This window comes from Dama dama, chromosome X (genome assembly GCF_033118175.1).
Source record: "Dama dama isolate Ldn47 chromosome X, ASM3311817v1, whole genome shotgun sequence".
Lineage (NCBI taxonomy): Eukaryota > Metazoa > Chordata > Mammalia > Artiodactyla > Cervidae > Dama > Dama dama.
In genome coordinates this window covers 32,633,138-32,656,312 of record NC_083714.1, presented here as the reverse complement: position 1 = coordinate 32,656,312, position 23,175 = coordinate 32,633,138, and the positions used below count along the sequence as shown (strand labels likewise).

Here is a 23,175-nt window from a genome sequence, read left to right as displayed (position 1 = left end):
TTTGCATACACTACTTCATTCAATCTATATAACAGCCCCATCATGGGGGCTAGTACTATTATCCCCACTGTACTGATGTGGAAAGTAAGGTTCAAGGAGGTTTAACGATTTGTCCAGGATGATCCAGCTAATGAGTAAGAGACCCAAGACTTGAAGTCAGGTTGGCCAGAGCTGCTAACTACTAGTACTCTCCGTTCTGCCCTAGAAGAGCCTCCTCTGGCTGGAAGAACCCCATTGCCCTCCTTGGCCTAGGCCTCCCCCACCTTCCAAGGGGAGCTAGAGGCTATGGTTCCCTTGGCCTTTGACATCCTGGGCTGGGGTATCTGCTCTCCAGCTGTGAAGACTCCGTCTCCTAGACACCAGCCCTTGGTTTGCTGGGCCCGGGGCTCCACTTGACATCTTCTAGATGTCCCTGGGGCTGGACAGGAGCTTCCAGCAGCCCTGCCTGGACAAGGGGCTGCAGGCTGTGGGCTGCAGACCTACAGAGGTGCACTGCCTTTCTCCCCCACAGGCCCTGGCCTGTAGTCTACATTTCCTCATTGCCCTACTTCACGGCCCGCTCCCTAAATCTGATGATCATTGGAGCCCTTGCACAACTACCTACTTTCAGCCTATATTCGGCTTACAGACCAAACTGAAGCCCAGTATAGCTGTGAGACACCTTCCCATCCCCCACTCCAGGGCGGGGCAAGATTTCAAAACATCATGTTCTCAGTCATTCCTCTTTTTCTGAAGTTTTCCTTTCCCCAGATGGGAGTTAATAGGGGGTTTGAAAACTGTAAGACTCTCCTCTGATAGGCTCCCCTTGGTGTATATGGATTTTAAGTACTTTGGGTCTTATTCACCCCCACTCCCCATCTTTCCAAAAGCCTGCAAAGAAAGGCAGCAGGGCAACGACTTGCTGCTACCCTAAATTGGAGGCTTAGGCCTGTTAGTTCCATTGTTTTCAAAAATTAAAATATTGGTCCTTTTTTATAGATACAAAAATCATTGTTTTGAAATTCAAATAAGACAAGAATGTATTAGGTGAATACTCTCTTGCTCACTCCCCTAATCCCACCCACCCTCCTCACAAGATCACCACTGGTTAACCATTTGGTGCAGATTTTTCTGGTCTTTATTCTTGTGTATATTTCCTTTTCATAAATAAAAATGGAATCACTCTATAAATAAGGTTTATTACTCACTTTCCCCCCATGATATTGCACAGACTTCTTTTACAAGAACGTTTGTACGTTATTTGTATAATTTTAGCATTTCAAGTTAAACAATAAAAAAAAATCACAGATTTTTCCTGTGTCATCATATTTTTCTACATTGTGTTTAATGATGTTGTAATGAATGAACCATAATATATCTAACTAATTCCCCATTTGCATTGTTTTCAATTTTTTACGCGAAGCTGTCATGAATATCTTTGTCCATATATCTGTGGCACTCATGTGGCTCTTTGGAATCCTAGGAAGGGAATGGCTGGGTCAAAGGATGTCAGAGGCACATCACAGAGGATAGACTGCCCTCTGGAGGGCTGGTGAGGCTTTGAAAGCTTGTTGGGTTTCCCACTCAACCTGTTTCCTCTGTAAATTGGGAAGATGATGGAAGATATCCCCTCAGAGGGAGGGGATAGCAGGAGGATGCATGCAAAGCCCGTGTTGCTTTCGAAATGACAGCAACTATTCAGTACCCCTCGGGCAGTGAGGCCATTTGGGCTGCCCAGCCACTCACAGTAGTTGGATGAATGTAACTGGGAACAAAGCATGGAAGCAGAGTGGCCTCATCCTCACTCTGGTGGGAGCTCACATTCCAGTTTGCCGTCCCTAAAGCAGTTAAATTTGGAGAAGCAAAGCCAAGGGTCCTATTCTCCAGTCCACCTCCCAGGGGACAGTGGAGCTTCAGTGGGTACATGGTAGGACCCGAGAAGAGGTGACGTTGGAGAAAAGGCCATGCTGACTGCCAGTCTCCCCCTCTTGGACCCTGGACAGCCCCCAGGACAGGCTCCTCAGTCACTGGGGGTGGGGAATGAATAGTTCTAGGAAGGAGAGAGCTATTGCCCCCCACCCTCAGACCTGAGCAAGGTTGGTGGCCACAGGAGCCTGGGCTCTGAGGAGGGTTGGTTAGCCATCAGCAGGATCAAGGGCATGAGCATCTTTGGGGCAGGGACAGATGGCCCTGACAGTGAAGGAAATTCTGCTGAGTCCAGCTTTGAAGGAGACTGATCTGTTCCATCCCCCGACACCCTGCCCCTTACCTTCCCACCTCCTCCATAGGAAAGACAGCAGGAGACAGTAATTTAGTTCTACCACTTTATTGCTACCAACCCATTTCCCTCCACCCTCGTGCACACATGCTCAGTCATGTAATCCCATGGACTTCAGCCCTCCAGACTCCTCCGTCCATGGACTTTTCCAGGCAAGAATACTGGAGTGGGTTGCCATTTCCTTCTCCAGGGGATCTTCCCAACCCAGGGACCAAAACCCGTGTCTCCTGCATTGGTAGGCAGATTCTTTACCACTGAGGCACCTTGGAAGCACCCCCCTCCCACCTCCCTCATATTTACACTGAAACCGTCCCCCCAGGATGGCTTCTACCAGAGTTTCTGGGTCCAAGTGGGTCTGCTTTGCATACAGTTCAAGACATGGTGTTTGCTCTCAGGCCAGCTGGGCCCTGGGAAAGTTATTCTGGGAATTCTGGGCACAAACTTGGTACTGGGGTCAAGGGAGGCCCCCTACCAACAGACACTCTCTCCCTTCTGGAGCTCAAGGTCCATCAAAACCTTTAGCAGAGTAAAGGTGGAGTAGCAGACTCCACAATATTAAGCTTTGTGCTTTCTTTGCTTGTAAGGACCCAAGTGAGAGGCCAAATCTGGGCCTGGACCTCTGAGGGGCCAGTCTGTCCTTGGAAGCCAGGTCTGGCTCAGCCTTGGGGAAGTGTCATTTGAGGGCCTGGGAGGGTGCTTATTGGGGTGTGGGCATTGACTTAAGCTGGGGCAGTTGCAGCTTGGTTTGAGTTATATGGGAAGGTATGGAACGGATGAGCTGGAGCCATTTCACTTGGGAGCCCAAAGCCCCTCCAGCCCTCTCAGTAAACCCCACCGGTGTCCTGGGCCATAGTAACAGGACAGCAGACATTTAACCATCACAGAATGTCAGATTAGCAAGGCCCTCAGAAACTATACATTCTCATCCTGACCCATCCTAGACCGAGACTGAAGAAAGCACTCGGTTCAAGTGGCACAATGATTTAGTGGCTAAACCTGTAAGAAAATTAAGGTGAAGGAAAGTAGGAAAGATACATACATGTGGCTTTCTTCAAACCTTTGAGAATCTGGATTCATCTGTGATCAGTTAAGAGTCCTTTGCAATGGTCACCTTTCCCAGGGTGTTGAGATTGGACCTGAACCACTGGCTTGGCCCCCTTTTCAGGATCATCACAACAAAGGAAAATGGTGTGGAGGCAAGGAGAGTTTGGAGGCCTTTGTGGCCTCTTGGTCCCCCCCTCCTTGCCTTGGCCACAGCTGGAAGAGCTGTGCTGTCAGTAGCTGGTGGAGGGAGGCAGCCAGGCTCGTGTGGCCTGTCATGCACTCCAGTTGCATCTGTAAGGCCCGACCAGCCTCTGCTGCCCTAGGGGCCCCTGGGGGAGCAGGGCAGGGATCAGTGCCAGTCCTCCGGCCTAGGGCCACCACGGGAGGCCAGGTCCATCCCTGCTCCGGCCTCAAGGGGCCCCAGACAGGGAGAGGCCATGCAGTTGCTCCTCAGTGCCCGCCAGCTCTGCCTCATCACGCCCGCTCTCGGAGCCCTCGAAGCAGCCAGAGTCGCGTGGGATGTCCACCTTGGGCTCTGCCACTGTGCTCACCGCTGGCTCCTGGCCACTCTCCATGCCCTCTTCTGCCTCCTCGCTGCCAGCTGCCAGAGGCCAGGGAGGAAGAGGAATTTGGGGGGGTTGCTCAGGCTTTAGTGGCGAGGGGGCTTCAGAAATCCCAGGGGTCCCTTGTGGGTGGAGACCCTGGGAAGCCCACTGGAGGCTGTCTCTCCCTTTGGGGGCCAACCACCACCCTCCCCCTGCCCCGAGTACTGTCCAGGCCAGCTCTCCTGTCCAGGAGTGCAAACGTTTTAAGCACTGAGCTAGTAGCCAGGAAGCCTGCTCTTGCATCCTGGCCCCATCATTACCCCATGCTGAGGCCTGGAGTCTGTGCCTCACCTCTTCTGGCCCCAAGTCTCTCCCTTTGATCTCACAGGATGTTGTAGAGGTCGAGAAAACTCAACTGTTCCTAAAACCCCTTCTCCTCATAAGCTCTGCCCAGAGATGGGAATTCAAGTGTAGAAAGGGCCTGCCCACTGCAGAGGGGCACCAGGGCAGGACTGGGGCAGGCCTCCCCGCCCCCCACCCCCCACTCCTAAGCCCACTCACTGTCGTAGTCCAGCAGCAGCTCGGCGGCCGTGAGCAGCTTGGCCCGATGCTGCGGGTCCATGATGTTCAGCTCATTGAGGTGTGTTTCCCGTAGCTCTTTGAAATCCTCCAGCGTCTGGTAGCCATTGAGCAGCAAGGTGGATGTGTGCTCCTGTGGGCAGAGGCAGGCCACTTACCAGCCACCCCCACCGAGAACCCATCTCTCCAACTGGAACTGACTTGCCCTGGCCCCCATCCCTTGCTCCTAGACATGCACACAGGCCCCCCATTCAAACCTCAAGGCCGATGCGCTCCAGCAGCTCATGCAGAGTCTTGGGCTTGGGTCTCTTGCCCTTGCTCTGTCGGCGGCTGGGGCGGGCAGGTCCCACAGCCTCCTCGGGCAGCACATCCACGTAGATGAACTTGAAAGAGCCCAGCCTGCCGTTGAGCAGACCCAGCCATGTGCCCACGGGCGGCTTTTCAATGATCTGGATCACGTCTCCTTTCTGTGGGAGGAAAAGAGAGTAGAACGGATGGAGGATGAGGAGGCCCCTTGACCTCTTGCTGACACCACCTTACCCTGGCTCATTGCAGCCTCCTGTATGGGTACAGCCTGCCAGGTTCAGCAGAGGCCTGAATGTTAACCTACCTGCAGTTTCAAAGAGTCATGGTCATAGGGGCTGGGAGTGAAGTCGGTGTGCACTCGTGCCCGGCCACAGAAGGGGCCCGTGTACTGCGGTGCGGTCGATTCCTCCCCAAGGTTTCCAGGACCTGAGCTGGGGCTGCAGAGTTCACTGCCTGCAGGAAATGGGGTGGGGAGGAAGGTCATCTTTGTCCCCAGGACAGCTGGGGCAGTGCCCAGCTGGTACCTTCCAGGGGGTCTGGCTAGAAATCCCAAGGGAAGAAAACTGAGCTCCAAGAAGTCTCACACTGCAGAAGTGATTCTGAGCCAACCTCTCCGCCACCCTAACGAGCATAGCTTCAGGGGCCCCAGGCAGGAAAATAGTTGACCATAAGAGGATCAAAGACTGGGCAAATTGGGACGGTCTCTAGAAACCAACTGGACCAACAGCCCAATGAGCAGATGAGGAAAACTGAGACCAGACAGGCTAAGTGAACTGCCCAAGGTGTCTCACCTTATAATTGGCAGCCCTGGGTCTATTAGACTCTAGGCTTCCCGACTCCCACTCCAGGGTTCCTGGAAGTCACCTCCCACCAAGAAGCCACAGCGTGCACCAACATTTTTTCTTTGTCTACTTAGTAAGACTCGGTGTCTAGCTACAACATCACATGGAAACTCAGATTCTTTCTGAGAAGGGCAGGATGAATGGCAGAAGTGACTTTTAGTGGGGGTAAGGAGGTGTCTTTGGAGCAAGAGAAACATCAGAGAACTTGGAACTAATCATAAGAGTGAGAAAGGCAGTGCCTCTGTAGGTCTGCAGCCCACAGCCTGCAGAACCTTGTCCAGGCAGGGCTGCTGAAAGCTCCTGTCCAGCTCCAGGGACATCTAGAAGATGCCAAGTGGAGCCCCGGGCCCAGCAAACCAAGGGCTCGTGTCCAGAAGGTGGAGTCTTCACAGCAGGAGAGCCAATACCCTGACCCCCGGCCTGGGATGTCAGAGGCCCAGGGAGCCCATAGCCTCTAGCTCCCCTTGGAAGGTGGGAGAGGCCTAGACCAAGAGGGCAATAAGGTTCTTCCAGTTAGTGGAGGCTCCTGGAGGTCAGAACTAAATTCAAGACTGGGTCACCTTGGGCAAGTCACTTAACTTGCCTGAGCCTCAGTTTTCACATCAACGAAGTGGGGATAATAATAGTATTGCCCCATGAGATCATTGCTGCTGCTGCTAAGTCGCTTCAGTCGTGTCCGACTCTGTGCGACCCCATAGACAGCAGCCCACCAGGCTCCCCTGTCCCTAGGATTCTCCAGGCAAGAACACTGGAATGGGTTGCCATTGCCTTCTCCAATGCATGAAAGTGAAAAGTGAAAATGAAGTCGCTCAGTTGTGTCCGACTCTTAGCGACCCCGTGGACTGCAGCCTACTGGGCTCCTTCATCCATGGGATTTTCCAGGCAAGAGTATTGGAGTGGGGTGCCATTGCCTTCTCCACATGAGATTGTTAGGAAGATTTAATTTTAAGAGACTGGGAAAGGTCCCAGCAGATTAACAGGAAAGATTCATTTCTCTAACTACTCCCTCCCAGACAGTCACCTGTATGGTGTTCACCCTGTCCTTTACTCCAGGGTCAGCAAGTGTGCCCCCACCTCCCACACTCACCTGTGGATGCCTGGCGGCTGAGAGCTGGGAGCTCCCGCTCCTCCTGCTCAGAAAAAGCCAGCGCCATCTTCTCAGGGCCGGGGCTGTCCAGGCTGCAGTCTGGAGACGTTGGGGATGCTGAGCCCTCCTCCAGAGTATCTCCCTGGAGGGGAGGAGAGGCAGGAAGCCCTGAGTAGCCTCAGTTGTGGTGCCCGTGGGGCCACCCCCGGTGCAGAGGAAGTGAGCCGGGGCTCCCGGGAGAGCTGGGGTCTGGCTGCCACCCCAACCATGCCTCTTGCAAGGCTGCAGGGCACCCTCTGGGCCCTAGTTTCCTCTTCTGTGAAGTGGGATTGAGAGTGCTTGCTCTGCCCATGGAATGAGGCTCCCTTGGTGCCATGTGAATGTGCCGTGTCAGCCTGAAGTGCCCATGTACACACAGAAAAAGTCTCGGTGCTGGAGTCTGAACTCAGAGGTATAACTAGCGCATAGCCAGGCAGGTCACAGTGCTGAAGAGACTCACTACTTTTAACTATGTTCCTGTGTGCGACACAGAGGATTTCAGGTCATCCTCACTCGAGGACAGGTGCTTGGTCCTCCCAAGCTGACAGGTGAGAAGTCATGGAGGAACGTTCCCAAGGCCATGCAGGAACTCACAGCCCGGTCAGCCTGACTCCACAGCTCTTGGACCTCCCCAGTCCTCAGTGCAGTTGTAACTCTTTCACTAGTGACTGAGTGGGAATAAAGCCCTGAGTTGTAGGGGTTGCCAGCTTCTGTGTTGCAAATACTTCCCACAGTGGCCAACAGATCTACCGCCGTGGTGGGCCCTAAATGAGCCGCGTGCATGCATTCTCAGTCATGTGAAACTCTTTGTGACCCCACGGACTGTAACCTACCAGGCTCCTCTGTCCACGGGATAGCCCAGGCAAGAATACTGGAGTGGGTTGCCATGCCCTTCTCCAGGGGTTCTTCCTGACCCAGGGATCGAACCCGCATCTCCTATGACTCCTGCATTGGCAGACAGAATCTTTACCACTGCACCACCAGGGAAGCCAGCATGAGCAGCAGCATTGGCTATTTGCACCCACCAGTCACTGGGATAAGGGCACAGAGCACAGTGAAAGGTAGGACAAGAGTTAGGAAGTGAATTTTGAAAACTGACTTTACTCTATTTCTTCTTAAAATAATTGATTTAATTCTAAGTTGGTATAAATTAATTTTCAATAATGCTTGTATCTCACACCTGGCTCACTTGTATCTCACACCTGGCTCATGAAATTACTGAAACTTTGAGCAACTGCTGTCTTGAGCTGGCAGGAGTCCGCGAGCGGGAGCTAACTCCAGCACACTACTGCCAGGGCGTCTCCTCCGAGAGCCAGGAGCAAAGCAGACGCCTGGTGTGACCTCAGCTACTTGGATGTGCCTGCCCCACAGCTGTCTGTCTTGCCTTCCCTCCCTGGGCCAAGGCCAGCCTTTTTTTTTTTTTTTTTTTTAAGTCTTTTTATTTTGTGTTGGAATATAGCCAATTAACAATGTTGTGATCGTTTGAGGTGGACAGCAAAGGGACTCAGCTATACATAAATGTATTCTACCCCAAACCCCCTCCCCAAGGCCAGCCTTCTCGATTTTCTTTCTTCGGGCTTCTTTGAATCAAGCCTTCCCAATCCCAGTGGCTCGTTTCAAGTAAAACTTGGTGGTGGATGAATATGCCCCACGCTAACTCATCTCCTCAGGCCTGTCTCCCGAGGAAGCTTTGTTTCCCAGACCTTCATCCCTCCTCAGACCCCACTCCTGCTCCCTCAGGACCATGCCTTCCTGCTTGACTGGGGGAGATCCCTTCCCATGGTGACCTTCCTGCTTGTATGGGGCCAGGCAGTGTGCCCAGGGAGCGGCTCTCCTGACAGCCATGCTCACCCCCTACTAGACCGCTGCTTGTCCTTGTGGCCCCCCCTACCCACGGCGTCCCTGGGTCGCAGGCCTCACCATCTCCTCCGACAGGGCCTTCACCATCTTCTTGCCCGTCTTCCTGTTCATGGTTCGGGAAATCACTGCCCTCCACTTTTTCCCCAGCTTCTTGCCGCTCTTCTCGGCATCCTCTGGGGTTGGCACACCTGACTCATCTTCTGGAATCTGTGACAAGAAATGTGGAGATTTGGGAACCCAGGTGGCCATGTCTGGGTCCATGACTTGGGAGCAGAAGGAGGCCCTGGGGTCCAGGTAGACCCTGGAGGGGTGGGAAGGAGAGGTCCCCATCCTTATTTTAGCCCCAGACCTATCCTTGGCCCTATTTATATTGTAAATTTGCAAATGAAAAGAATGCAGGTGAAGCTTTAGGGCCCAGAATTTTGGTGGGTGCGGAGGTAGGCCCATTGTATTTAAAAAGACTTTGCCTCCACAATCCTAAAATCCTCTTTCCCCTTCCTCCCTTCCTCCCCTCCACTCCCCAACCCAGGGCCCGCAGCCAGATCCCCCAAGGAGGCTCTGAAACTCACATTATCATCCAGATTAAATTCCTTCTCGCTCACCACAGGGGAGCTGGGTTTGGATTTGGCAAAATCTTTGAAGCTGCTGGAGCGCTGAAGGGAGAGCTGGGAGAAGCAGAGGTGTTGCCAGGAGTTAAATTGCGTTGCATTACAATTGTGATCTGTAAGGAGCACAGAGCTGTTCTTGCTCCCAACACAGGGCATGTAACCCAGGGCTGGGCCCAGCGCTGAGGAGGTGACGCTGCAAGTCCTCATCCTGCTCGTCAGCAGTGAGTGGGCCCCTGAAGCAGGCTCCTCACCTCAGGAGCCTCAACCCGGTCCACAGGCTGAGCCCACTGTTCTACCAGTACCTTCATTCTGGTCCCCACAACCCTGTAGTAAAAGACTAAATGTGTCTGAGAAAATGCGTGTCTACTACTGGAGACCTACCTCCTCATGTACAACAGCATCACCTCTATTCATATAGTAGAGCAAACCCTCCAAAACCCCGCAGCCCGGCCTCCAGGCTCTTTCTTCCCCAGGCGTGGTTTCCTGTGACTGATCGTGGGAAACACACTGGGGCCTCCAGCCTGACACATCAGTGTCCCAAGAAGAAAGAGGGCCGTGACACATCGGTGTCCCATCCAAGGGCCAGTAAGACTTGGCATTACGAGTTCTAGAAAGCCATGGTACAGACTGAATGAGAGAAGGTTTGGGACACCAATGATTGTTTCTAACATAGTAAAACAACGCTGCCATTTTCTGTCTTCATCTCTGCTTTTAATCTCAGCTGCTAATGAGCTGGCTAATCTACGCACTTGCCAGTGTTCAGATTTGTTGTTTAGTCACTAAATCCTGTCCGATTCATTGTGACCCCCATGGGACCCTTATGGACTGTAGCCCACCAGGCTCCTCTGTCCAAGGCTCAACCTATTGTTTGTGCTGTGAATGTAAACTGTCGCCCATCTCCCCTGCATCAGCAAACAAAGGATGCAGTGGTCATCCAACCATCAGTCACCCCATGGTGAGCCTGAAGGCACCAGGATGGAGATTGGCTGCCGGCTGCCAGGCCCTTAGCCGCTTCGGCCACCACTGATGATGCTCCCTGAGGGGACACAGGATGGGAAAGAACACAATACTGGCCCTTATCTTTGCATAGCAAGGGAATGATTTCAATAAGCACAGACTCTTGCATCTTCCCATAACACAGAGAAGTGCTAAATTTATGTACTTGGGTTGTCTAGTTTCCTTTAACTAACAGTAGTCTTTTGATATTCTGACTACCTGATCTTTGTTACAAAACTCCTTTGTATTCTGGCTCCTCCCTTACCTCTTGGGAGCAGTCCTTCGGAACTGAGAGGCTCCCCCCATTCCCCAACCCCCCCCCCCAAGTCCTCAGAAAGTCCACTCAATAAACCATAATTCTCAACTTTTAGGTTATGCATTTTTTTTCAGTCAACAGCGCTGATAAGCCTGTTTTCAGGAAATGAGCTTTCTTAACTGCACATGCATGCACATGGTGAGATAGCAGGAGAAAGTGGGGCCAGGTAAGGAGAGCCGACTTGAGACACAAGAAGGGGAGGCTGAACCCGAATCAAGATCAACAGTCAAGACCAGAGGTGCACACAGGAACCAGGGTTCACAGATGGCCAGACAGATAGAGTGGGGTCGGCTGCAGACACCAGAGATAAGGGCTTGAGGAACCGAAGCCCCAAACCTGCACAAAGTTGAAAGTTTCACATCCTCTTTCCTACGAAAGGGGGGTCCAGTGACAATCCCCCAGGGCAGGGGCAGTATCACACCCCCCCATACACACAGTCTGTCCCCCGCTTCCAGGGACTACAGTGGAACACTTCAGTTCCCTTGGTCTTGACCAAGAGCAAGTCGGTAATCAGAAGCTGCGGTCACATCTTCCAAGAGGTCACAGCAAGCTAGCGGACCAGAAACCAAGTCAGCGGTCAGGTCAAGCAGATACCACCACCATGAAGGCCTCCTGGGTGAGGTGCCTGCACCCTTAGGGAGAAAGCCCCTTGCATGTGATGCTGGGGAGCTGGGAAAGGGGACTGAGTGGTACAGGGCATGGCGGTGGGGTGACCGCTCCTATTCCCATGCATCTCCTCCATCTTCCTTCCCTGGTTTTCCCTACCCACTATTCTTTCCTCTTTTTCTCCCTTGTTCTCCCCTTCTCTCCTCCACCTTCCGTTCATTTCCCCCCTCTTGTATAGCTAGGATGCAGCTGCCTGGATAACTTCCTCCTCTTATTGCCTGGAAAAGAGGGAACAGAGAGAGGGTGGGCACCAGGCTGGCCTGGGCCCAAGGAGGGTAGGCTGGGCGCCTATATTTAGGCCGATCAGGCCTATTGTGGCTTTCCCTTCACCAAGCCCGAGTCTGGTCTGCAGACCAGGAGGCTGAGAGTCGCCCCTGAAGCCCCAGGGACCAGTGAGCCTGGAAAGCCCGCAGCAGGGAAGGCGTGGGGCCGGAAGTGGGCTTTGTTGAAGAAGAGTAAGCTGACCGCCAGGCTCCCCTCTAATTGCAGTTCTTTCCTTTTCCTGTCATTAATCTGCCGTCGTCGGGGTTTGGGGGTGGCTGGGAGGGCGGCTTTTGGCTCCTGGGACCTCTGTCCCAGCTTTAGCTCGAAATGGCAAAAAACAATCTAAAAGGCCCATGGGGACCACGCTGGAACGTGTGCCTGGCCAGCTGCTCCTCAACCCTGGCCTGGGTACACAGAAAAGACTAGAAAAATTCTTCAGGGGACTAAGGATAAGGGTCTTTTGCCCCACCCACCTCTAAACTCAGGAGCACCCCAAATATCCTGAATGCCTTTCAGTGAGTCTGAAGTGATCTCCTACCCAGGTATGAGTGGAAATCCTTGAGCCCTTTTGGATCTTCTGCCTGGCCTCCCTTTAGAGGCCTTCCTGGGGGTCCTGGGCAGGAGGTGGTACCGTACACTGTAAGCCCCATTTTCTTTCTTTCTTTTTTTTTTTTTGTAAGCCCCATTTTCATGTCTAAGGGGAGTATGTGGGCCTCTCGGAAAGAACTACTGTTTGGGCGTCACACATTGCTGAGTGTGACCTTCGGTAAGTTTCTTTATCTTCCCCAAACCTCAGTCTCTTTATTTGGCATCAGCTGGCAAGAGTTCACATCTTGCTTCTGCCATGGAGCAGCTGTGTAAAGCTGGGTGAATTTCTCAACTTCTCTGGGCTTCTGTTTCCTCATGGGTGAAATGAAGATCACAGCACCCATCTCACTGGGTTGTTGTGAGGCGGAGAGGGGTGAGCATGGGACACGGCAGCTCCTCACGGCTCCTACCCCTCACCTTCCCTACAATCAACCGTAGCTTTTCCCATCCTTCAGAACCCAGTTTAACTGGAAACAACTCAAACACTCATCAGCTGTAGGGAGGACCTGTGAACTGTAGCAGGGGATAGCACACGGCAATGAACTTCGTGCAACTCTCCCCAGCAATATGGTGACGCTCAGAGCTACACTGTTGGGCAGAAGGGACCTGCCACCAGGGTACACTATATGGCTCCCTGTACAGAAAGTTCAAAACTAATCCATGCAGTTGGAAGTCAGGAGAGTGGTTGGTTACCTTTGGGGGAAAGGGGGCATGCAGTGACTGGCAGGGGCATGAGGGAAACTTCTGGAGTGCTGGAAGTGTTCCGTGTGATCCAGGGGCTGCCTACATGGTGATGTTCACTTTACAGAAATCCATCGAGTGTTATGTTTGTGATGTACACACTTCTTTGTATGGATATTATACTTCAATAAAAAGGATTTTCAAATCTAGTTTTAAAGGCGCCGCCCCCCTGCAGGAAGCTTCCCCCATCGCCCCCTCAGAGCCTCACCCTGCTGGGCCTGGCATCTTCTTCCCAGCTTTCTAAGCAAGCGCAGCTTTCCAGTATCCCCCCAACCCCATCCCAGGTGTCTCTGCTGCTATGCTCTCTGCTCCTTCAGCGTACCGGTCACATACTGAGCACCCTCTGGGCTCTGGACACTGGCCTGTGCATGTGTGGGATCCAGTAACGAGAGGTCGAGTACCTCCCCTATGCCTGGTGCCTTGCTAAGCACTGTGTGTGTGTGTCCACTCACTTCAGCCTCCCTGCAGCCCCGTCTTACACCCACTCTTTCCAGCTGGGCACACTGAGACTGGGAGAAATGAAGCATCCTAGATGGAGTGACACAGTAGATGGAGGCCAGCGTAAAACCCATGTCTGCGAGTCTGGAAGCTTCTGCTTGTTTCTGTGCTCAGAGCTCATGAAGTTGCCCCCTCATACAGAAGTGGATTAAGGGTAATGACGACTGCAGGTGGGATTTGGAAGAAGCTACAAGGAGAGTAGGTGGGAGCATGGAGGGAGAAGGGCTCCAGGAGGCATGTTTAAGACGGGCTGTCCTGGGGATCCAGGATTGCTCCAGGTGCAGCTGGGAAGGGTTTGGTCAAGAGTGATGATGGAATGTTGGGTACGCCAGTGCATGGGGTGAATGGTGGAGCAGAAAAGGCCACGGAAGGCCCTTGCCAGCCATGGTGTTAGCCTGTGGGCAATGAGGAGCCATGGGACATATGAAGTGCATGCTAGTGGCAGGGGTGGGAGGTGGCACACCAAGGTGTGCTGTAGGAAGGAAGCCAGCAAAAGTAATGTGCCAGGATTGCGGAAGAGAGAGGCAGGGAGAGACTGGAAGGAGTGGACAAGTGACCCCTCAGTTGGGAGCCTTGATTCCTCTCCATTTTCCCTGGTGGCAGGTCTGGGATGTAGCGAAGAGTAGGTGTGCGATGGGGTAGGACTATCCTTAGGGGAGGCAGGTCCTAGGTCAAACTCCTGTCCACTGCCTACATTCCAACAGATCAGATAGAGTGCAAAGAGATGCTTTGATGGAGGCAAGAGTCTCCAAAAGACAGCCAATGGGTATTGCCTCCCCCAACCTCCCTCCTCCCTCAACCTGGGCATCTCCTCAGTCCTTCATGACACATACATCCTGACCCCACTACCCTGGAAGATTTGTTCCTGACTCTGCTCGGGGCTCCTTGGAAGGTCACTCAGTCCATAGCCATCTGGGCCCGCCCTGCAGAGCCCTTCTGCTGATAGGTTGAGTCTTTTATGCTCATCAGACTTCTCCAGTGCTTTTGAGATCAGTAGGGAGACAAGAGTAGAGGGAGAAGGGGTTAAGACTCTGGACACTGACAGATCTTGGCTTTACTTCCTGCTTCACTCCCTGCTTCACTCCCAGCTTCCTAGCTGTATGTCCTTGAGTAAGTCACTTCACCTCTCTGCGCCTTGGCCGTAAAGTAAAAACAACACTGGCCCCCACCTCACAAGGCTGTTGTGAAGAGCCAACGGGCTAAGAGATGAGTGTACAGCATAGCGCCCAGCATCTGGTGAGCTACGAGGTCTTGTTTTCTCCACTTCAGGGCTGGGGCAGAGGCTTGTTTTTGGCAGTGGGCTCTCTGCCCCCACCCACGGCTTCAGCGTGCACCCCTTCGTGTGCACAGGCACACATGTGATAGCGCACTCGCATGTACTGTTGTACTCGCATGTACTGTATGTACAGGTGATCCATACAACCTCCTGAGGTGGGGAGGTCAGGACCTATCCCTCTTTATCAAGGTCCCCAGCACATCCTTCACTTTCTCCACACTAGCCTTTGCGCTATTCCCTCCACCACGTCACCTTGGCCTCTGAGCGGCAGGGACATGCCCAAGTCACAGAGCTGGAGCTATGCCGCTGCCTCCTGGCCTGGGGAAGCTGCTGTGCCCACCTTCTGGAAAGCTGGCTTGTCTAAGAGTGCTTCCAGGGGATGCGGCTGGGAGAGTGGCTCTGGGGGCTGGCCCAGGCTCTGCTGGGCTGAGGCAGGGTTTGCGGGCCGATGCTGCCCTAGAGGACATGGCCCTCAGAGGGCTGTGACAGCCTGGACTCTCCTGGGAGAGGCCTGTGGGAAATCCCAGAAACCCACCAAACCCAGAATCTGGATGATGGAAGTGGGGAGAAAAAAACGGGACTTCTGGTTCCTGTGAGCCTCCAGGCACCTCCACCTGAGGCGGCACAGGCTGCCCGTGTGGAAGTGTCAGCTCTTTCTCAGACTCTTTTCTCCGCTCAGCTCCCCTGTGGTTTGAGGCCCAGCAGTGTCTCAGGCGGTCTCCGTTTCCCACCCCCATCAGCCCAAAAGCAAGGGGAAGTGGACCCACTCGCTGAGGAGGGTCAGCCAATGGCAAGTCTGCCAGGTTAGTCTGCCAGGGCTGGCAGCGTGTAGGGCTTGGACAGGGGTGACAGAGCCTGTGTGAAGAGTCGTGACTCTCTTTCCCACCCACCCACCTCCACTGCAACCTCAGCGAAGCGGCTGGGGTGGGGGAGAATACAGCCGGAAGTGGCAGCCACCCCAGGACTTGAGGGGGAGCAGGATATACACCCCAGTGCCCTGAGGCTCGGCTTCTCAGCTGGTTCGGTCTTTGCCTGGGAGCCGTTCCTCTGACAAAGGGGCTCCCCCACGGAGCACCTGGGCTAGGCTCCAGGGGAAAGCAGCAGGGCACCATGGAGGCCTGGAGGCCCTAGACCTTGGCCTGTGGCTATGCCGAGCCTCTCCGACCTGCTTCAGGCCTAGTTGGGATGGTCCTAGGATCCTGCTGGGTGTGTGGGATGTACCTGCTGATAGTTGGGGAGAATCTGACAATTGAGTCCAAGATTGAAGTCTAGAAATCCTCAAATTCAACTAAAGAAACCTAAATGTGGCAGAGCCTTCAAGGAATCTTCTAGGCTGGCCTCAAAACTCCAGGAAGATGAGCAGCTGCTTTTCTTCCTGGCCTTTAAAATATGCCCACTCCCCGCCCACAGAATTTTTCCCCCTCAGTCCTCACTCCCACGCCTCATCTCAGCAGCTTCATTTCTCATTCTTCACAAATAATTTCTCCCCGGCTCGGAAGAACCTGCATGCCCCCTGCAACTCACTGCAGGTTTGGAGGCCCTTTCCCTGAATCTGGAAATCTGGGCTGCATCTTCATGTGGCCCCCTCTCCTGTGGGCCCCCAGGAGCTACAACAAAGCTGAATGAAGATGGCCAAGCTCAGGCTAGGCCCAAAGGGCGAGGGCTCTGGGAGCATCATGGCTCCTGTCTGGGCAGCCCAGTGGAGCCCTGTGAGTGAGATGGCTCCTGAGAGGCAGGCTCGTGAGGGACTGCTGTAGGGGAGAGACTATGCTAAATACAGTCTTAGGCTTCAACTTGAGAATTGTATTCTGTAAATTCTTAAATTCTAGTCTAAGATTCTAGTCCCCAATTTTAAGTCTCTTACCGTGGTAGGGTTGAATCCTGCAACTCAAGGCTTCCGAGAGTATATTCTATAAATCTGTTTCTCTACAATTTGGGAAGTCTCTCCTGGACTTCTGTTACTAGTCCCATGCCCTTGGGAGAATGGCCCTCACCTACAGACTCAACAGAAGGTCTTTGGCTCTTCCCACTTCTGTGAGTTCTGGAGAGGATGGGCTGAGAGAGCAGAGGGAAGGAAGCAACAAGTTCCCAAAGATGCTCCTCACCTTTTTCTTCTGAGTAGGCTCCTTCTCGCTGGCGTTGGAGGGCTTACGGCGCAACATGGTCCTCTATCCTGGTGATACTCCGTGCCTGCTCTCCTAGGTGTCGAGACGCGGAGGCCTCTTGCTCAGCCTCACCAGTACCGTCCAGGGGGCACGGCATGGACTGAGCCTGTGGCTGCCACTCTGACTGCCGCACTGGCAGCTTGGGGGTGCGGGCCATGGACACCCGGCGGCAGCGGCATACAGGAAGCCCCGTCACGTGACCTACTCTTACAGCAATCGCAGCCCCTGCCGGCCCCTGGGGAGGAAGGAAGTCCCAGCTTCAGTCTCCAGAGATTCTGATGCAGACGGCTTTTGGGTTGAACAAGCAGAGAAAAGTCCCTACCCTGCCATCTCATGGCAATCCTTGCCAGTCCTTCGGCCAATCAACCTGATGTTATACAGCCTACTCAAGCCTTTTATCTCACTGATCAGAATCCAGATACTGGAAGTGGGACCACCTCTCTGCTGGTGTTGGGCCAATGCTCCCAGTCACCTTGTATCACCAAGATCATCACTGCGATCACAACCTCTACCATCACCCTAGAGTCATCACTCCTATCTACAGCCATCACCTTACAGATCAGCCCTGAAGTCATCCCCACTGCCGTCAGTACCTCTACAGCCATTATTGCTAGAACAACCACAGCCATCAACCCTACAGTCATCATCACTGCCTCTGTGACTATCACAACCGTTATCCTTTCAGCTGTTACCCTTACAGACATTACAACCAGTCATCCCCATGACACTCTTCCCCATACGACCATCACCTCTACTACCATGACCACTTTCCTGCAGCCAACACCTCTGGGCTCTCATCCCTGCCGTCAACATACCTGGGTCATCTGTCTGTATCTGCCTCCCGACTGCCACTGTCACCCATGCAGCTATCATCCTCTTAGCTACCACCCTTCCAGACACTATCACTAGAGCCAGTCGTGCCCAGTGATGCCCTCACCCCTACAACCGTAACTCCTAGAGCCACGTACCCTCCCTCATCATCACCCTGCAGCTGTCATCCCCACCACCACCGGCACACCTCCAGCCATCCTCACCAGAGCAGTCACACCCAGAGTCAACATCCCTTGGCCATCACCACTTATATTTATCACCACCAAGTCATCATCACGAAAAAAAAAAAGCAATTGCAAGTCAGTCCACACCACCAGCAAACGTCCCTTTTGGCAGGCATTTCTCAAACGTCTATGTGCTAAGTTTAGAATGTTCACTTTGTGGGTCTTTGGTGGCAGACATTTTAATAACGTTAATGAAAATCTTATCACAAAAGCGATTCATATGCATCATATACAATTTAGAAAAGAAGGATAAACAAAAAGAACAAAGTTCAAATATCCTTTTCTGTTCTCTCTCTCTCTCTCTCTCTCTCTCTCTCTCTGCAGTACAATTTGCATAGAAAGCAGATTAGTGGTTTGGGAGGTTGGGGAAGAAAGGGAGAGATCAGGAAGGACCCAAGGATGCTTTGGGGGGTGATGGATAGTTCACATTCTTGGTCGTGGAGATGGTTCATCATTGTATACAAATGTAAAAACTCAACAAACTGTATACTTTTCAAAAGTGCAACTTGTTGTAGTTCAATTATACCTAAATAAAGTTGGTTTTAAATTTTCAAAAGTTCAAGTCCCACTTCACACAATGCATTGGTATCTGCTTGTCAAGCTGACCACAGTATCAAGATTTTTCTGGTGCTATGCACGTTCTGCTAGAGGTGATTTGTAATGGCGGCCGGGAAACCCAGGCATAATGCACCACGATTATTTCACCAGGCCTCTACAGATGAATTTATGTTGGCTTGATATTTTGACTCTTCATCGTACATCCTTAAAGGAAATATTTATTTATTTTTTCCTTAGGATACATTTTCAGAAGGGGAATCCTTGGGGGGAAAGATGTGCCCCTTTTAAGGCTTTCCATTACGGGGCACTTGTGAAATCCGAGGTTGTTCCCAAGATGTTCTGTTGACTTCCTCCCCCTACTCTCCAGCCTGCCCTATGCCCTCCCACCATCCACCGGTGGGGGTGAGCTCAGTAAAGCCTAGGTCCTCCCCCCCCCCCCCCCCCCCAAGCTGAAAGCATACTTCTTTGGCTCCATCCTACTCAGCCTTCCCGGTAGACTCGCAAAAAGACCAGCACCCTCAGCTCGCACTCCTTCGCCTACCCTCCCCGGGGCCTGCGCTTTCCAGCCCTAAAGTCCCTCCCAGGCCGACCCCGGGCCGCGGGAACTGCTGAGCCGCGGTGCGCAGTGTGGGGGACTCGGCGGGCCTTGGGGGACGGCGATCGGGGGCGCCGGACGCGGGACCCGCGGCTGCGGGGCTTGGGGCACCTGGGGCTCGGGCGGCCGGAGCGGAGCAGCGGGGGAGGAGCCGCTGGCCCAACCTTCCCGGCCCGCGCCGCGAGCGCGCGTCCCGGGCCCGCGCAGGATGTGCAGGCTTCCTGTTTGCTCAGCCCGGGCCGCGAGCCGAGCTCACACACTAACCGCAGAGTCTTCAAAGGCAGCCACCTCAGCCCGGCGCTGGGCGCCCGCGACCGCCTCGTCGAGGCCCGGAGAAGGCAGAGGAGTGGGGGAGGGGGTGAAGGGGCCTCGAGAGAAGTACAGCGGGGCGACCCGCCCCCGGCACAGAAGGGAGCGGGGGTTTTCAGCCCTTTCCCTCTGGCTTCTTTTCAGATCTCTCTCTTCTGGTCCGCTGTGTCCACTCAGGGAGTCCTGGGCTCCCTCCTCCGCACTTGCCTTCTCGGAACGTTAGTCCCAGCAGACTGCCCTGGCCCCGGTCCCATTAGGTCAGGCCCCGGCTGGCTAATGGGCCCTAAACACGTTTTTAATAGGTGTTGCCTTCTGGGCAACACATTTGTATTTTATAGTTTCTGTTCCAGGTACACAAAGCCGTCAGTTGAAAACGCGATCCAGGTCAGTAGTTCAGGGAACAAGGCCACCTCCAACTTGATAATGAGCTGGCAAACAGGACCCAGGATGGAGCTCTCTGCCCAGAGCTTTGTGCCAGGCATTCTGAGGAGATGTGAGATAGTAGCTCTCAGGGTCCCTTGCACCTGGGAGCTTCCATCCCAGGTAGGGGCGGCACGCTTACATCTGCCCAGCACTGTTCTTTGCCAAGCACGACAGGAGGCACTTCCAAAACATTTAATGCCACCACAGGCCCCGCCATCCCCAACCAGGGTAAGCAGTTTAAATTGGGGTTATTATGGCAAAGATATGTATAGTATAATAGGTGGGGCAGGAGTATTGTGGTGTGTGTGTGTGTGTGTGTGTGTGTGTGTGTGTGTGTGTGTGTGTGTTGTGGGGTAGGGGGAGTATTCCACAAATAGTGAGATCTTCAGAGGGCAGATCCAGGGCTCCCATAGACACTAAGGTCATTGTAGACTGCATTCACAAAGAACAGCCCCCCACTTGCACCTCATCCCAAGAGATTCTAATTTGCTAGATGATCATGGTTGGAATATTTGTAGCTGATGCGACCCAGACATGTATGAATGCATCCGTCACTCTGCAAATGGGTACAATCCTGCTGTGAGAGAGTAAGAGTTTACATAAGTGATATCTAAATTTGGAAAACTTCCCAAATGATTCTGATTCTCACCTCTCCCTGACACCCACATGCATCCAGTTGAAAATAAGAACACTATGTGGCAGGCAGTGGGCTCTACAACAACCCTATAAAGCAGCCACTGCTGTTATCCTCATTTCCAGGGAAGAAGCCAAGACTCAGAGGGGTTCAGCAAACTGTGTATGCCAACACAGCTAGGAAGTAATGGAGCTGACTTAAACACAGGCTTAGTCTGGGTTCAAGGTCCGTGCTATTAACCACTAGGTTCAAGTGCCTCTGATATAGAGTTTCTGAACAAGAAGGTGAGAGAATTGTCACCTTATCCTGGTTGGGGTACCACAGGGCCACCTTGAAACAAAGGGGGGTGAAGAGGATGCAGAGGGCATCTGGGAGGGGCATCATATACACAACAGCTGGAGAGTTAGGGTTGATTAAATGCAGGCGATCTACAGGGGCATCCTTGTCAACCTAGGGAGTATTCACATCTGCAATACCTGGCTTAGAGGGTTGGGATGGGGAAGCAATCAACTTCAAACAGCTGTTGTATAGATGAAAGGGCAGTATTCTAGGTGGCCAGGAATGATGGGGAAGAGATAAATGGAAGATTTGGGTTCATTTCATGGAAGACATTTTTTGATATTCAGATGGTACTAGCTCAGCCCTGGTAAATAGTGATCTTCCTGTCTCTAGAAACATTCAAGCAGAGACCACGCAGTTCCTTGGAAATACCTGGGCATTTCCAAGGTAAAGTCCATCTTGGAAGTCAGAGCTGTTGTCACACTTCATGGTGGTCATTTTAGGTGGGGTCAGGGGCAAGGAGAGCAGAAGTGCAAGTGAGAGGAGGGCAGAAGAGAGCCAGGAGCCTGGGCAGGAAGCCACCATCCCCGCACACATAGACAGCACATGGGGAGCTTGCAGCTCTGGGAAGGCCGGGGAGCCCCTGGCAGCAGGGGCTGATGGGAGGGAAAGACAGTCATCTCTGAATCTCTGAACTCGTGATAAGGTCTGGGTTTAAAAACAAAAAAACACCTGCAGGCAGCTGTGGCAATTACCATCAGAGGAAGAGGCTGGGCTCTATGACCTTGGGCAAGTGACTTTGGGCCATGAGCTCTAATGAAGAGAATGACAATGATAATGTGGGCCTTGCATGGGGGTTGGAGGGGAGGAGTGTGGTGTGTGTGTGTGTGTGTTTATGCCTGTGTGTGTGTGTATAAGTATAACCAGCGTTACTCAGACGACACTTATAGAGAAAGTGCTCTTGGCCCAGCGTCCACTGCTTGGAAAGCTTGGTCCCTGCTGGGTGACTCCACCTCAGTTCCCTCCAGGCTCCACCCAGAGTTTCTCCTCCAGCCTTGGCACCTACTCCTACATCTTATCTGGACCCCAGCTAAAATCTCCGCTTCGTGACCTGGTAGCCCATATCCTGCGTGTCTCCACCTTGTCAAGGGCAGGGTCCTTCAGCCCAAGCATTCTAGAACACAGGAGGTGTGACAAGCAAGAAGTCCTAGGACTACTCAGGACCACTGGGAGGGAAATCAGCCTTTCAGCTTCAGGGTCTTGCCATGGACCACTGGGGCTTTCTCAACCACCAGCCTACCTCACTTGAACTGCTTGCTCAGTTCCTGTTTCACAAAGAAACTAGGAAGTGAAGAGATGGGCCGGCGTCGGGGCAAGGGTTGGCTGGGTGGGGCGGGGCTGGGGAGTGCCTCCCACTCCCCGCTGAGAGAACCTTGAGGGACAAGATGGACAGAGAGGAAACGGTTGTTATTGAATCTTTCATATTTCTATTTTTTGGCACCAAGAGGGTCCAATCACTGAATGAGGAAGTACCCAGCGAGTTGGTAACGTTCACTGCTGACGTGGTTTAGCGGGGTGAAGGGTGGCTAGCCCTGCCCCTTCTGTGGTTCTAGCCCATGAACAGCTGGAGCAGCTGGCGGGCAAGTGAGAGAGGACTAAGTCATAATTTTGAAAATAAACCGTTTAGAGTCTCTGTTTACATATGCAGGTATGTCATCTAACCCACGTTCTTTTGTATTCCAGAAAGGATATAAAGGGTCAAAAATGGAGGTCAATCCCATCATCACCACAGCCGTTACAGCTGTGTGACCTCAAAGAGGTCTCCGTGCACCTCAGTTTGCTCATTAGCACCAGTAGGGGAGTAACTGAGGCCCACCTTGGGAGTCGGAGGGGAGCTAGCTCAGAGCTGAGTCAGGAGTACTGGGGGCTTCGTCTGAGCTCCTACCCCAAAGAACAGTGTCACCTTGGGCAAGTCCCTTCTTTTTTCTGGGCTGCTGTTGCAGTTTCCCCATCTGGATACTGAAAGGGTCAAACCTGCTTTTTGTTTATTTGGTCCTGGAGCTATTAGTCAGGACTGGCTATGGCATTTGTGGGGCCTCATGCACACTGAAAGGCTGGGTTTATTCAGTTGCTAAGTCGAGTCTGACGCTTTGCGACCTGACCTCGTGGACTGCAGCATGCCAGGCTTCCCTGTCCTTCACTCTCTTCCCAGAGTTAGCTCGGAGTCATGTCCATTGAGTCTGTGATGCCATCCAACCATCCCCTTGTTAAAAAAAAATCTTAAAAGATTTCAAGATGATGACATCAGAATATCACATCAGGTGTGGGGCCTTTCTAAGCACAAGGCCTCAGGCAACTGCACAGATCAGTCAGTCAGAATGTGGCCCTGCAATTGCTTCCAATACAACTGTATGGGAAGCCCCTTCGGCTGCTTTTTTCTTTTTAATTGAAGTACAGTTGATTGACAACATAGCATCGGTTTCAGGTGAATTGGCACTCTTTGCCCTGTGGCATTTCTGAGGAGCCCTGGGCTCCAGGGAGCATAGCTCGGAAAACACAGAGACTTGTTCAAAAGCCTGTCTAGTTTTGACAATTTACATGTAAAAATTGAGCCCAAACCTTTTCTTACCTCCCTCCAAAGGTGG

At 52.8% G+C, this 23,175-nt stretch overlaps 1 protein-coding gene across 1 annotated transcript; it reads right to left on the bottom strand.

The window, feature by feature from the left end:
- Positions 1-3,222: 3,222 nt before the first annotated feature.
- SASH3 (SAM and SH3 domain containing 3) lies at positions 3,223-17,030 on the bottom strand. Its single transcript, XM_061136983.1, has 8 exons — positions 16,618-17,030; positions 9,129-9,224; positions 8,620-8,766; positions 6,661-6,802; positions 5,036-5,184; positions 4,683-4,892; positions 4,408-4,558; positions 3,223-3,902 (listed from the first exon to the last, which is right to left on the bottom strand). The coding sequence occupies exons 1-8, from the start codon at positions 16,672-16,674 to the stop codon at positions 3,712-3,714; spliced, it is 1,143 nt and encodes a 380-aa protein (XP_060992966.1). The 5' UTR covers positions 16,675-17,030; the 3' UTR covers positions 3,223-3,711.
- Positions 17,031-23,175: the final 6,145 nt, after the last annotated feature.

Excerpts from the sequence above, each read along its gene's own strand:
- SASH3 (XM_061136983.1), bottom strand. The coding sequence starts at position 16,674 with ATGTTGCGCCGTAAGCCCTCCAACGCCAGCGAGAAGGAGCCTACTCAG. Across the intron at positions 4,559-4,682 it reads TGGAGCGCATCGGCCTTGAG|GAGCACACATCCACCTTGCT; the intron begins GTTTGAATGGGG and ends CTCTGCCCACAG. Across the intron at positions 3,903-4,407 it reads GCTGCTGCTGGACTACGACA|CTGGCAGCGAGGAGGCAGAA; the intron begins GTGAGTGGGCTT and ends GGCCTCTGGCAG.